We start from the raw sequence: 14,185 nt of genomic DNA, 5'->3' as shown, positions 1-14,185 counted from the left end.
GATAAAATATACATAACATAAAATTTACCATTTTAACCACTTTTTAAGAGTATAGTTCAGTGGCATTAAATACATTCACAGTGTCATGGAACCATCACCACTATCTATTTCCAGAACTTTAAATCACCTAAACAGAAATTTTGTGCCCATTTAACAGTAATTTCCCATTCCTTCCCCCAGCCCCTGGTAAACTTTATTCTACTTTATGCCTCTATGAATTTGCCTGTTCTAGGTACGTCATATAAGTGGAATCATACAGTATTTGTCTTTTTGTATCTGGCTTGTTTTATTTAGCATAATATTTTCAAGGTTCATCCATGTGGCATGTATCAGAATTCCATTCCTTTTCAAGGCTGTATAATGCTCAGCTGTATGGATATACCATGTTTTGTTTGTCCATTCATCTGTTGAAGGAGACTTGGGTTGTTTCCACTGTTTGGCTTTTGTGAATAATGCTGCTGTGAACATTTGCATAAAAGTATCTGTTGGAGTCCCTGTTTCGGTATATACCTAGGCATGGAATTGCTGGATCATATGGTAATTCTATGTTTAACTTTTTGAGGAACCACCAAAAGATCGGGTTTTAATTGGGTAAACTTAAAATAGAAGTGCCAGCTCACTGGAAAATCACATCTCAGCTTAGTGTTTTGTTAATAGACCTGTGCGTGATCCACTGTCCTCTGAGTCATGCCTTTTATTCACTCTTTTCCTAAAACATTTCTTGAGCACCTGCTATGTCCCAAGCCCCATTTTGGAATAGCGACTATAGAGGGAAGCTCACAATTTAGTGCAGGACACAGACAGTTACTTCACAGCACGTACGTGCTGTGATAAAGGAGAACACTGGCATGGGGCAGCCCGGCGGGAAGAGGGCTTGGGAAGTCTCTCCCAGAGATGATAATCTGCCTGAGTCCTGATAGAGGAGCAGGAGCTAGCTAGTTGAAGAAGGGGTGAAAGAGGATTGCAAGGAGTATGTCATGTGGAAAGTCTCAGTGGGCTGAAAGCAGTGGGACGTCCAGACAATGAGAATGGGTCAGTACAACTGAAGCATAGGATGTTAGGGAAAGGCATGGCAAAAGAAGTGATACAATCGAAAATATATTTTCTAAGTCCAGGCAGCTGTGCAAATCACAGTAATCCGTGTTGAGAGGCTGTGATATGGCAATGGCAATGGGAACAGAAAAGATCAAATGGATTCACACATTTGGGAGGTAGAATCAATAGGACTTCTTGACGAATTTAAATAACAAGGAAAAGAGCAGAATGCAGGATGACTCCTAGATCTCGAGTTGGACAACCTGGTGATCATTCCCATTTACTGAGATAGAGAATTCAAGAGCAAATAGAAGCTTAGTTTTGGTAGAGGCAGAGACAAAGGAAGATGAATGATGAGCTAGTTCCATTTTGAGTGGAGCTGCAGATCTAGGTGCAGGACAAGAGCTTGTGAAAGAGAGGTTGCCAAAAGGGATGGGCAGACAGTCAAAGTGGAGACTGCTGGAAGCCTTGAGTGGAGTTTCAGAAAGCCAGTTTTCACACAAAAATCAACAAATCAACTCATGTCTAAAGGTAATTGTCTTCAAACTGTTCTGTTGAGATCCTTCATTAATATTTGATTTTTCAAAATATTTTTACTTGAAATTAAACACCAGCAAACTCAAATATACTGGTTATAACATTTTAAAACCTTGAAACCCAGCCAACATTAGTGCCAGGTTATTTTCTCTGTGCAGATGCCAGAGTAAGGCCGTCTCTGGTCAATTGAAGAGCTTTCTGGTATTTCAAGGGAGCTGTTCAAGAACTGCAGCCATTTCTCAGTGTGAATCAGGACTTTCTCAGTGCTGTGCAATGAAATAAAATACTGTGCAGAAATAGGGTCTGTATAAGTTCTGTTTTCTGTGAATCCAGTTTCAAATGTTTATGAAAATAACTTAATTTTTCTTCTTGATTGACTTACTGATTAAATTAATTACATCCCATTCTTTCTGTTAATATATTGGACTTCCATGTAGTTATTTTTAAAGGTGGGGGATATGGCCAGAAGAGGTTAACCATCACTTTGTTTCTGTGGCTCATCTGCCTCTCAGATTCAAGTTCTAGAGGCTTAAGTGTATTACTTGTATCTTTTTAATGTATTATTTTGATGCTGAATTCATCATCAGAAGGACCAGGCAATTTTGTGTTTGCATTGCTATAGAAAGTTTAAAGAGTTAATATTTGTTATCTTAAATGATCCTTACTCTTTTTTCATATTGATTCTTAAACAGATAACTGCATACAAATTATCTCTGGTAGAAATTATTTCCAGTGATGACAACAAAAAAAAATATTCTTTGTATTTGATTTTAGACTGCTGTATGGTATTTTTGTTTCCAGTTTAAGTTGCAATTAAAATTAGTTTGAATTCCTTGAGTAGATATGATTTGCACTACGTGGGCAACAAATGGAGCATGTTTGACCTTCCGGGAAGAAACAAGGAGCTACCCATATTCAACATTAGCTCCAAATAATCCGTAAAGTTTGCAAATCACTTGTGAATTGTCAAATAAACTCCAACTTTTTAAACCACTTTTGTTCATATTTTTCTATTTAGTGATTAATGTTGGTCTCCTTTAGCAGAGCCTTTATTTCAGAGTATATTCTGTGCATTAAAATCCCAACGTTATAGGTCACGGGTTTGGATTCCCTTACTGGCCAGCTGCCAAAAATTTTTTAAAAATTTTTAAATTCCAACGTTATGTATAAAACATAGAACTACAAAGTCTATGGTGTATGGCCAACTACACCATCTCACAGCAGTTTTCACAAGAATTCCGTGACCCTAAGTGTTATTGTTATCCCCATTTTATAGGCAGGCAGTCTGAGGTCAAGCAAGATTAAGTGATTAGCCAAATAAGAGGCAGAACCAGGCACAAAACAGGCCCTCTGCCTCCTTGCGCCCCATCAGGCCTGAACTGTGGCTTGCAGGTATTTTTTTAAGGCAAATACAAAGTTTTATCAGTTTACAGTATTTAGCAGCCTATCACTTAATGAAAATCAAATGGTTTGTTTTCCATTTCACAATGGTACTATGTTTTTGGATTTTTCTCTCCTATCCTTTTTAGAAAAAAAAGTTTTGTTTTAATTATACAGGTGGTTCATATGTACTTTCTTTTTGTAAAAAAAAAAATACAGATAAAGCAAAAGTCACCCTTGACCTCTCAATTCTGTCCCTAGAAATGATTACCATAACCTGTTTAATGTATTAAGGGTCTTCGAAAAGTTAATGGAAGAATTCATATTATCTTATAATTCTATTTATCCATGAACTTTTTGAAGTGCCCTTGAGTGTCCTTTCAGCATTTCATATGCATTTATATGCAACATATATGTGCTTATAGACTTACATAGTTTTTGGGGGGAGAGAGTACATAAATTTGTCATATGGCATGTTTTGTTCTACAATTTGCTGTTTTTACTTGATCTGTTTGGAAGATCTGTCCAAGGTAATACATACACATCTACATTGTTCCTTTTAACACCTTAGAGTATTCCTTTCTATGCATATGTTATGATTTATTTAAATATTCCCATATTTTTTCTTTCCTTTTTTATCCTTACCCCTCCTTCCCAAACTTGAGGCTACCTGTTAAATGTTGCAGGTATTGAGGATTAATTAGTACCCAATTATCAAATGTCCCACAGTGCTTCATATATTCCCATGGGGGAGAATGAACTCTGGATGAACAAATGTTCCTGAAAACAAACTAAAAAAAAAAAAAAAAAAACTTTAACTAGCCTTGATGAAAATCTTTCTAAATTATTATACTACAAGCAACTTCTAGCAGCATGCATTGGACATAGTAATTGCTCGATAACTGTGTTGAATGACTGAACATGCTTACTGCCTTAGAAAAGACAGGACACCACCTATAAATTTTAACCTTTGCTTAGTGACTCGGTCCATCAACTGTGGTATAGTACCACCATCTGGGGATGCCTGGGGACCACCAAGAGTTCTAAAACCCAAACTGCTACACTTTATAGCCTTCAAAGTGAGGAAGAAGAGGGTAGGGTAAAAAGGAAAGAAGAAATCAGGAAATGCTTGAATTGTGCTATAGCCAGACAATGCTTTCCTCTTTTGTCAGGAGACTTTTGTCACCTGATGGATGGCTTTGCTCCTGGTAGCGTCTCTGCTAGTTGGCTGTTCGTTCAGTTAAACATTTCATCAGCACCTACAATGTCACAAGGGCACTGGGAATGCAAAGATGAGAAGACAAAATCCTACCCTCAAGAAGCTTATAGAATAGTGAAGGAAATTAACATGCTAACCAAGAGGTGCATCAGATTTCAGTGCTGTTATGTAAGGAACATACACAGGAGGGAATTAGCCGATATCACTGAGGAGGTAGCATCTGAGCTGAGATGTGGAAGATGAATAGATGTCCACTTTGAAGATTTGAGTGATAAGGGGAAAAGTGAACCACATGTTCAGATTCACAGTCCTAACACCCTAGCTGCGCTGATCAGTGGCTTGGCTTGGGGACCAGAGCAGATGAGGTGGACGGATTCCAGACTCTGTCCTTGACAGTTTTGACTTTTCCCAAAGGCAGTGGAAAGCCATTGAAACCTTTGAGGAGGAGAAGTAACGTGACTGGATATGCATTTTAGAGAAAGTAAGTCACCCTGGCTACAGTATGAAGAATGGCTTAAAGAAACCTTGACCCTCAGGTTGTTACTGTGGTAATGAAAATGGCAATTCTGTTTCCCACCTCAAAAGAGATTTTTTAAAATGACCCTCCTGCCCACCATGTGATGAGGAAGAAGAGAAACAAGATGAAAAGAGGGCAGCAAGTGTCACTAAGGAGGGGCCTTGAGCCCTGCCTCCTCCCTCCTATGCACCAGTCGTAGGTCAGAACTTGGGGATAAAGAAGTGAGCCCTCTGACAGGACTGGGGATCAAAGTGCAGAGGACACCCACGCCTCGGGTTCCAGGTTCGACCTACAGAAGAATGCCGCTGAGTAAAAATGGTGGCAGGTTTTTCTAGGCTAAGACAGCCACGTTTCTCAGGGCCCCAGAGTGGCATAGGAAAGTATCTGAAAAGTTTCCCTGCCCCACCCTCTCCAGGGTGCTGACGGAAGACCTACTACATCTGGACAGAGGCAGGGATGAGGACACGGGATCACCTGGGTGGATCTGGGACCAAAGACCAGATGGACACGTCAGCAGATGCTGGTGGAGAAAAGTGCCCATGATCAGGGCAGAGGGAACCCAGCTTACTAAACAAATGCCAGCATGGATGGGATGGGCCAGAAACCAGAGCCAGCCACCCCCAGCCACCAAGTACTTTACACTGACACGGAACGTAGACGTGACCCCAGGGAGGAGGTGGTGGAAGAGAAACCCTAAATGGACTGAGTTTATCTCAGATTGATAAAAAACAATGTTTCTGCTGCCACACAGAATAAATATATTTTAGAACAAAATTTAGAAGAACAAAATTATATTCTTTGCATACCCTAGTTGTGGCCTGAGAAAATGAACCCGCTACCAATAGGCTTTGCAGGACATGGTTTCCAGTTTGGTCTGTAGAAAGAGAAGTTCTGTTTTGGGGTATGTTGAGTTTGAGGTGCTTCTCCAGAAGTCATGGATCTGAAGCTTGGGAGAGAATAGAAGCTGGAGAAATAAATTTGGGAGTTACCAGGAAACAGGCATTGATTGGGTGAAGTCATGAGCAGGTGTAATCAAATAGAGGATGAAAACAGGAGCCCTAGCAAACTCTGACATTTATAGGATGTGCAGAGAAAAAGGAATTAGAAAGGAGCTTGTAAACAAAGGTCTAAAATGACCTAAAGAACTGTGACACCAGGTAATCAAATTGATAATTTTCACTTGATTTCATATTAAAACAATAGCATACAGCCCAAGGACAGTTCAGGGTTACAAACTAAAATTCTTTGTGATGTCTCTGCTCCTTACTGATCAGGAAATTATTGGCCTCACTTCCAAACTTGAAGCCACATTCTTTTTGCCTGTGGATATCAGGATTTTGACTACCATTAACTAATTTGTGTAAATGTGGCCCAGCCTTACTTATCTCCATAATGTTCAAGGTATTTATAGTTCTCATGCACAGGGAACACTTCTGCATGTTTTGTCAGTGTGTTGTCAGGATTATTTCCCCACTATTACCCAGTTCCCCTTTTAAGAAAAGATCTCTATCTCAAATTATTTTCAGAGAATAGGACTACATAAATTTGTTTTGGTTTGTTGTTTGTTTTCTCAATGCACCTTACTAGTCTACGGCCATACCACCCTGAACGTGCCCGATCTCGTCTCAATGCACCTTACTTCTTGGCAACAAGAACAATGTAAATCTATCATTCCCTCATCACCCTGGCTGCTAGGAAGCTCAAGACCAGATTTTGGTCTTAATTGCTACATAGTGTTCTTCAGATAGTTCTCATAATTCTAGTTTTTTCTTCCCTTGGCCCTTATTTATTTGTTCCTGCTCCTATTTTTTTAGTCAGTAGTTTGGTCAGTACAAAACTGATAGTACCTAGATTTTTATCACAAACTACTTCAAATCATTTTTTAATTTGGCAAGATATAGAATAGCTAATTTAAAAATAAAGGATAGGTCATTATCATTTTACAGGTTTTTTTAAAACTATATCTCTAAGGTTGACCATTGGCCTATAACTACTATCTTCATTTATTAGTTACAAAATTCATTCCGATGAATAATTCAGAGAAGCTTTTTCCTAATAGTCAATCTCTGGATCAACAACAATAGCAAAAATCAAACATTTGATTGCTTAATGTTATAGGACATTTAAAGAAACAGCATAACCCCAGTCCAGTGATATCAGAAAGCTTTCCTCTTGAGCCTGTTAGCTTAGCTTATCTATCATGACCGTTTTGGTTAGAAGTATGGCCACTAATAAGTCATTGGTATGAATTTCTCCTTCTCCAAATCCACAGTCATAGTCTATAACCTTTGCTTTGACTGTTGAACTGTTGTGAGCAAGAACTCAACAAAAATAAATAATAGTACACGTTCCCCTGTACTGTATTTGGTTCATAACTTTGGGCGTGATTTTATTCATCATATGTTTTGGACTGTTAGATTTTTTTAGGAACCAGGATCTACTTTTGCCATCACTGGGCAGGAGGATACACAGCTTCCCTCCAAGGTAAAGACTGAACTATTGAAAACATTTTGTCAGGACCAGATTTCTCCAAGTCCTGCCAAAGATTGCCTACTGGGCAGGATGCACTCAATCTTCTACTAAATTAATCATTAAGCCACATGGACCAGTTAAAATACAGTTACCAATCACCATTGCTTTAATTCTCTCAACCTAAATGGCCCTGAACCACCTGAACTGAAAGTTGAATGAAATTCCTTTGAATAACCTGCTCATCCCAGGGCTTCCAGATCCTCGGCAAATGCCTGCTAATTGTTAGCTTGGGTCCCAACAAAGAGAAAAGGTCTAAATTCCCCCTTGGCTAATTTGTTCATCAAACCAAGATGTCTCAAACCTATAATTCTAGTTTTGTTTTCTGAACAGATCTGATTCTATTTGAAAGAGAAATAGCAGTAGGGAAGGAGAACAAGAGCTTTTAATGAACACACAGCATGCGTTGGGCACTCTCCATGTTATGTCGTGTGGTCCCCACGAGAGCCCTGGGAAGGTGAGTAGAAGCTCTGTCTCACTCCAGGAAATCAGTGGTCTGCAACACCACACAACCAGAGAAGGATGGAATCCAGCTTGAACTCAGGTGGGCTTAACTCCTGTTTTTCTCTAAGAGGCATATTTTTCTTTGCCAGCGTCAGCAATGAGAAAAAGACAGAAAGATGAAGAAATGGGGTTGAACACTCACTGAAGAGGCTGTTGCTGGAGTCTCTAGGGTGGCATCAGTGGGAAGATTCTAGTCTGCCTCCTGAGTTGCTGACCATGACTCCTTTCTGTTTCCTGGTTTGGTATTTGATCCCAAGACTGTGCTATAAGTTCTGGGGTGAAAAGCAGAGCTAAGAGTCCGCGAAGTGCTCGCACCCCCCATCAAATGCCTGATTCCTAGGATGCCTGTTTCATACATGATGGGGGAAATACATGCAAGAATGTTGTACATGATGATTCAACTACAATTTTCCACTTGTGCCAGAGTAGACTAATTCACATGGACTCAAAAGAGCCTTGGGGACAGATTTTAGGAAAACCATATCGTGAGGTTCTGGAAGCTAAAAATGCTGGCAGTAATAATGATAGCACTTAGCACCCCTACTCCTTTCTCCCCACCCCTCTGGAAAGAGCCCCAGGGTAGTTGAAGTTGGGATGAAATAAAGACGGGGTCAGTATGGTAGAAGGTAGGTGACAGTCCCCGCCCCCCACTCCTCCACCTAGAGAAACTTCTTAGTCTTTCTCACACGCCTTCTCCAGTAAAGAGCTCCCTTCAACTTAGATTTCCACATGAGATTTTGGTTCCACCTTGCTTTCATACTGAGAGAGTTTTTGTTGCAGACTGGGAGCCAACTGTGTATCTTCAGCCAAAATCTGTATGGGTTCCTTAAAAACATGCAAACCACAAAAATGCCTTTGCGATTCCACTTAATCTTCAGGCTACAAAAGCAACTGCAGTGATGATGGGGGCTTTTGTTTTCTCTGAAGAGCCTATAGGCTTCCTTTGAGAAAACGGACAAATTTGAAAAGGTGATAGAGATAACGCTTCTCAGTAAGTTGGTATTTCTTCCTCTTCATTATTTTGTTCAAAGGATTATTAAATTTCATTCCAATTCTTTTTACTTTGTGTGTCAAGAAAAACAGTCATACTGTATTAATCCATTTCTGTTGCTTATAGCAGAATACCTGAAACTGGGTAGTTTATAAAGAAATTAAATTTACTTCTTACAGTTTTGGAGGCTGGGAAATCCAAAGTCCAGGGAACACATCTGATGAGGGCCTTCTTCCTGGTGGGGCAACTCAGGGTGTCACATGGTGAGAACAGGCTGAGCAAGAGAGTTAAACTTCTCACTTGCTCTCCTTTCAAAGCCATCAGAACCACGCCCATTACTCATGAATGCATCAATCCATTCACACAGGCACAGTCCTCACAATCACTTCTCAAAGGCCCACCTTTCAAATATCATAATTGGATTTCCCACCTTCTTGACATTGTTACAATGGGGGTTAAATTTCCAATACACGAAGTTTTTTTTTTTTTTTTTTTTTTTGTCTTTTTCGTGACCGGCACTCAGCCAGTGAGTGCACCGGCCATTCCCATATAGGATCCGAACCCCCGGCGGGAGCGTCGCCGCACTCCCAGCGCCACACTCTCCCGAGTGCGCCGCGGGCTCGGCCCTTTTTTTTTTTTTTTTGTCTTTTTTGTGACCGGTAAGGGGATCGCAACCCTTGGCTTGGTGTCGCTGGCACCGCGCTCAGCCAGTGAGCACACCCAGCCATCCCTGTATAGGATCCGAACCCACAGCGGGAGCGCTACTGCGCTCCCAAGTGCTGCACTCTCCCGAGTGTGCCACAGGGCTGGCCCCAATACACAAACTTTTGAGGGACACATTTAACCCATGGCACATACCAAGAAAGATTTGACCAATATATTCTTTTCATATCACAATGTTTCTTCTCAATGTTGTTTTTCTTAAAGGAATGAAAGTAATTTTATTTGTTGTTTGGGTTATGGTCAAGTACTTTCAGATGAAGTTTTTTCCTCAGAATGTGTTTTCTGATCTAGCTGATTGCAACACTTAAAATGTCATGCTTCAAGTGGTGTCTTATCTAAAATAAGATGTGCTGTTATTGCTAAAGATCATCTTACAAATATCCCTCCAAGAACCATGCATAGGCTCCATAATAGAGTAAACATAAATTGATTTTTTAATTAGAATTTTGTTAGGCTTATGTTTTGGATTAAGAAAGATGTGGTTAATAAATGACTTTACTCCATTTTTATTGCAAACAAGAATGAAAAAGGAACAAGTATTTCTACTGGATTCCACTTGAATGAATTGAAGCAAAGTTTATTACTAGCAGTTTCGTATCTGGCAAAGGTACAAAGCATCCCAGTAGAGGTGTAGACCTGCTCTACCTCCAAAGGCCTCAGCCCTTTGAGTGGGCAGCTCTGGCCTAGGTAGCAGTGGAAGTCTCTCCACATGTCTGTTAAGTCTGGGGGCTTCTGGGGTTTTGTCAGAAGCTCATGCTAAAAAACTATTATTACCAAGCAAAGGCTCACTTCCCAATGTACGCAGAAGCCAATACCAGTGCACTGGTTTTTGAGAAAAGAAAAAGCTTTATTTCATGAGGTCGACTGGCATGGAGACAGGAGGCAAGGCACTCAAATCTGTCTCTCCCATCTGAGGGCTGTGCAGGCTTTTAAGAGGCATTTGGGATCCCCAATTGGCTAACTCCAAGTCCGGCCATATGACGAGGCAGTAGTGGATTGGACAGTTCTAGTCAGGCCTCATATGTCAATGAGGCAAGAATGACAGGCTGAGACAGGCAAGGGCTGATTAGTCGATTCTGAATCCAACCCTTTGGTAGAGGATTTTCAGGTTCCCGCAGTGCCCAAGGTCCTCTGGTGCACAAGGTCCTCTCTCTCTGCATGCTCAGCTTACACCCTGCAAGATAAGTTTCAAATAAATTGAGATAGGGAAATAAAACCAGTTTTGGCTCATTGTAGACAGTTTTACTATTTTTCTCCCACCAGGTTCTAGTTAGAGATGTGTCATCCAATATAGATGATGACTAAGGTCATTTCCAACTGGGCAGTCCACACTGTAATGGGGACAGGCAGCTCCCAGAGCTCTGCTTGACATTTCCTTCCATGAAGAACGCCACATACTTGCTCTTGCCATATGCTGTTCTTCACACGTGTGGCATGCCAAAATCTTTGACATACCTTGTAATTGTTTTGTGAGGTGCCTTCATCTCCCCAAGGCATAATTTCCTCCTCTGCAAATGAGAGAAATGGTCTATAACTTGTTAAAATCTCTTACTCCATTTCTACAATGTTCAAAACATTAAGACAAGGAGCAGGTTAAAAAATCAATGTCTTTAAAAAAAACTCTGAGGTTTCTCTTACTGAGGGCAAATGTGTGCCTGATAATCATTTATTGTTTGTCTCAAAATTTGGTGAAATTTATTTAAACATACACCAACCATACAACCCAGCCCTACTCCTATTTACCAAAGGAAAATAAAAATACATGCCCACACAAAGACTTGCACATAAATCTTTACTCACAATAACCCCAAATAATCCAAATCCCCATCAAGAGGTGAATGAATAAACAGAACGTAGTAAACCCCCATACAATGGGTTATTATTTAGCAATAAAAGGAACAAGCATGTTGCATGTTGACACCTGCAACACAAATGGATCTCGTTATGCTGAGGGAAAGAAGCCGGACAAAATGATGATTCTATTTATGTGAAATTCTGGAGAAGGCAAACTAATCTATATTGTGACAAAAAGCAGGTCAGTGGTTGCCTGTGACCAGGGGTAGAAGATAGGACTGCAAAATAGTACAGGAATCTTCTGGTAGAGATGGAAATGTTCTGTATCTTCATTGTGAGGGCAGTTTCAGGGTGTATACAACTGTCCGATTTCATCAAATTATATATATGCATATTTTTAGTGGGGATCCAAACCCTTGACCTTGGTGTTACCAACACTGCACTCTAACCAACTGAGCTAACCAGCCAGACTGTATACTTTAAGTGGGTACAACTTATATGTAAATTATTTCTCAAAGTCACTAGGAAAAAATTTTTTGTAAGCTGCTGATAGTTAAATTTGAGGCTTGAAGAAAAGACATAGTGGACAGCAGACAAGTTTTATGGGGCCATTATATCAAAAAAGCATTGGTGAACCAAGGTTTGCTGAACCAATGTTTAAGAGCAATGTTATTCTGGAAAGCCTTTGGGTTTCCGGGCAGTCTGTGAATTTGTAGGAAAAGAACAACATGATAGTGACAGGCAGCCTCCGGTCTTGGTACCTGTTTCTTCCTTCACTCTGCCTGCAGCGTATGCATCTACTTGCAGGTAGATTCCATTCTACTTTTTGAATGTTCTGTTCAGAAACTAGAAGGCCGTAGAGCACATTCCTGCTTTATTGACCATCTGGGGTGACCTATTTTAGTTGGCATCACTCTTAGAATCACAGGATGTGAGATTTGGAGGGAACTTCCTCAGAGATTCTCCTGTACAACCTCCTCATGTCCCCAAAGGAGGAAACTGAGGCCCAGAGAAGGTAAATGACTGGCCTAAGCTCACACAGTGAGAGCAGGGCTAAAATTCACTGCCCCCCAGGAGTCTCCCCACTTCATTATGCTTTCTCCATGACTTGCTGAAAAAGTGCAGCCCAACATATTTAGCTGTCTAAATCCAGATCCTAAATCCAAGCTGTTAGGCTGCTTTTTTCTTTTCTTTTCTTTTCTGTTTTAATGAAAGCTGTGAAATGGCTGGGTTTTAGCTGAGAGAAAGGTAGCAAATTCTTAGTCTGACCTACTGTGAGGAAGTGTAAGGGTCAAACCTCAGCGTGTGAATAAATAAGAGGCATTTATGATTATTGTAGAACTTGGCAGCAATCACAAAAGCCTGTTCCGTGGTGGAAATGATCATGTTAAATTTCCATTCTGATTTGCATTTGTAAAAATAGAATAAAATAATTTCTTGGGTAGGAACATTCTCTATGACTGGGAAATGCTTCCTGGTCATTACTTCTCCTTTTACTAGTTGTGTATTTGTCCCCAATGGCTATTGAAATAGATATTTTATATAGAGAGAACATTCATCACAGTGCATTCTTGATTGAAGTTGAATCAGATTATTCCAGACCTTTCTGGAAACTGCACTAACATTCAGTCCAATGCGGCTCTAATTAACAAACTAGAGTTCAGCAGGTCCAGGTCTTAGCAACGTCCCTGCCTCCTCCCCTTGCATCTGGCTCTTTGGTGCCTGGGCAGGAGCACTGAGTCCCCCGGGGTGGGGACGTTCTCCTTGCGGGTCATGATGTTCTCTCCCAGTGATGTCCTCACCGTGAATATGGCACTGGGACTATGCTGGTTTGGGAGAGACAGAAATGACAGTCGTGTAATTTAGCAGTGCTCTGGGCCCTTTGCATGACCTGCTGTGCTGGTAACATGTTTTACTCTTCACGCAGATTTCCCAGAAAATCAGTTGCAGAGTTCAGCAGAATGACTGGGATGGTGACTTCAGGAGGAAGGCTTCAGGTCGTTAGAGAGAATGAACCCACACTGAAGAAGCAGCACCAGCATTTCCTAATCTCTTGAGGGACTCCTGGGTTCCTGAGGGACAGCACTTCCCGGAGGGGTCTGCAGGGTGGGGCCGCTCTCTCTTCCCAGTGGTATCATCTTTCTGTGCCACGTTGTCTTCTCCCGACGGCAATGGCCAAGCTGAGTTGCGGCTGCAGCAGACACCTTTTGTGTTTCTCACGTGGCAGGTGCTATGCATGGGTCTCACCCACGCTCCAACACTTCCCACTTTACTGAGCAACATGAGGGCCCAGACCTGGTCTTCACAACCTCTCTGTATCGCCCAGCAGTGTAGAAGCCTGTGCATCCACAATGGCCTATGGTAGGTGGTAATGAATCCTGTCAATTGGTTGAATGACTTATGGAACAAGTGGATAATAAAATCACTGACCTTAAATGTGGACTAAGTGATACAAGAAGCTACTGAATACACAGTGGGGGAAGAACTTGAAACTTTTTCTAGAAAATCCATCAATGACCAGAATGAGTCTATGGCTATTTTCATGTGTAATGTATAACCATGGAGAATGGAGGCAGGAACTTGAAAAAAATATATCCTCCCCACCTCGTCTAATCCCTTGAATTTATTTATTTACTTATTTTTAAATTTTTATTGAATCAAAATTGATTATACATATTTTTGGGATTCAATGTTGAGATATGTTGATGAATTCAATATTACTAGCATATGTATTGTTACAAATCATTCTTTATGCCCCTTGTCCAATCTCACCCCATCCCCACCCCCTCCCCCCCAATTACCTAGATTTCTTCTCTCCTTCTGAAAGAGTAATGGTTACTCTGTTGATTTGTTTCCTAGATGATCTGTCCAGTGCTGAGAGGTGTGATCAGGTTCCCCAATACTAACATTGAGTACATGCTGCTTCTGTCACTCTGGAATGGGCTTTGTGGAGAGA

The 14,185-nt window shown here is 40.8% G+C and overlaps 1 protein-coding gene across 1 annotated transcript in view; it reads left to right on the top strand.

The window, feature by feature from the left end:
* Positions 1–13,825, top strand: part of HOMER1 (homer scaffold protein 1) — a 130,551-nt gene extending 116,726 nt beyond the window's left edge. The window contains exon 9 of the mRNA XM_063087928.1: positions 13,157–13,825. Coding sequence (XP_062943998.1) covers positions 13,157–13,234 — 78 coding nt within the window. The 3' untranslated portion in view covers positions 13,235–13,825. The remainder of the gene's footprint in view (positions 1–13,156) is intronic.
* The last annotated feature ends 360 nt before the right edge of the window (positions 13,826–14,185 follow it).

Source organism: Cynocephalus volans, chromosome 2 (genome assembly GCF_027409185.1).
Source record: "Cynocephalus volans isolate mCynVol1 chromosome 2, mCynVol1.pri, whole genome shotgun sequence".
Taxonomy (NCBI): domain Eukaryota; kingdom Metazoa; phylum Chordata; class Mammalia; order Dermoptera; family Cynocephalidae; genus Cynocephalus; species Cynocephalus volans.
The sequence above is the reverse complement of the archived record's forward strand: the minus strand, read 5'-3'. Positions and strand labels throughout refer to the sequence as shown.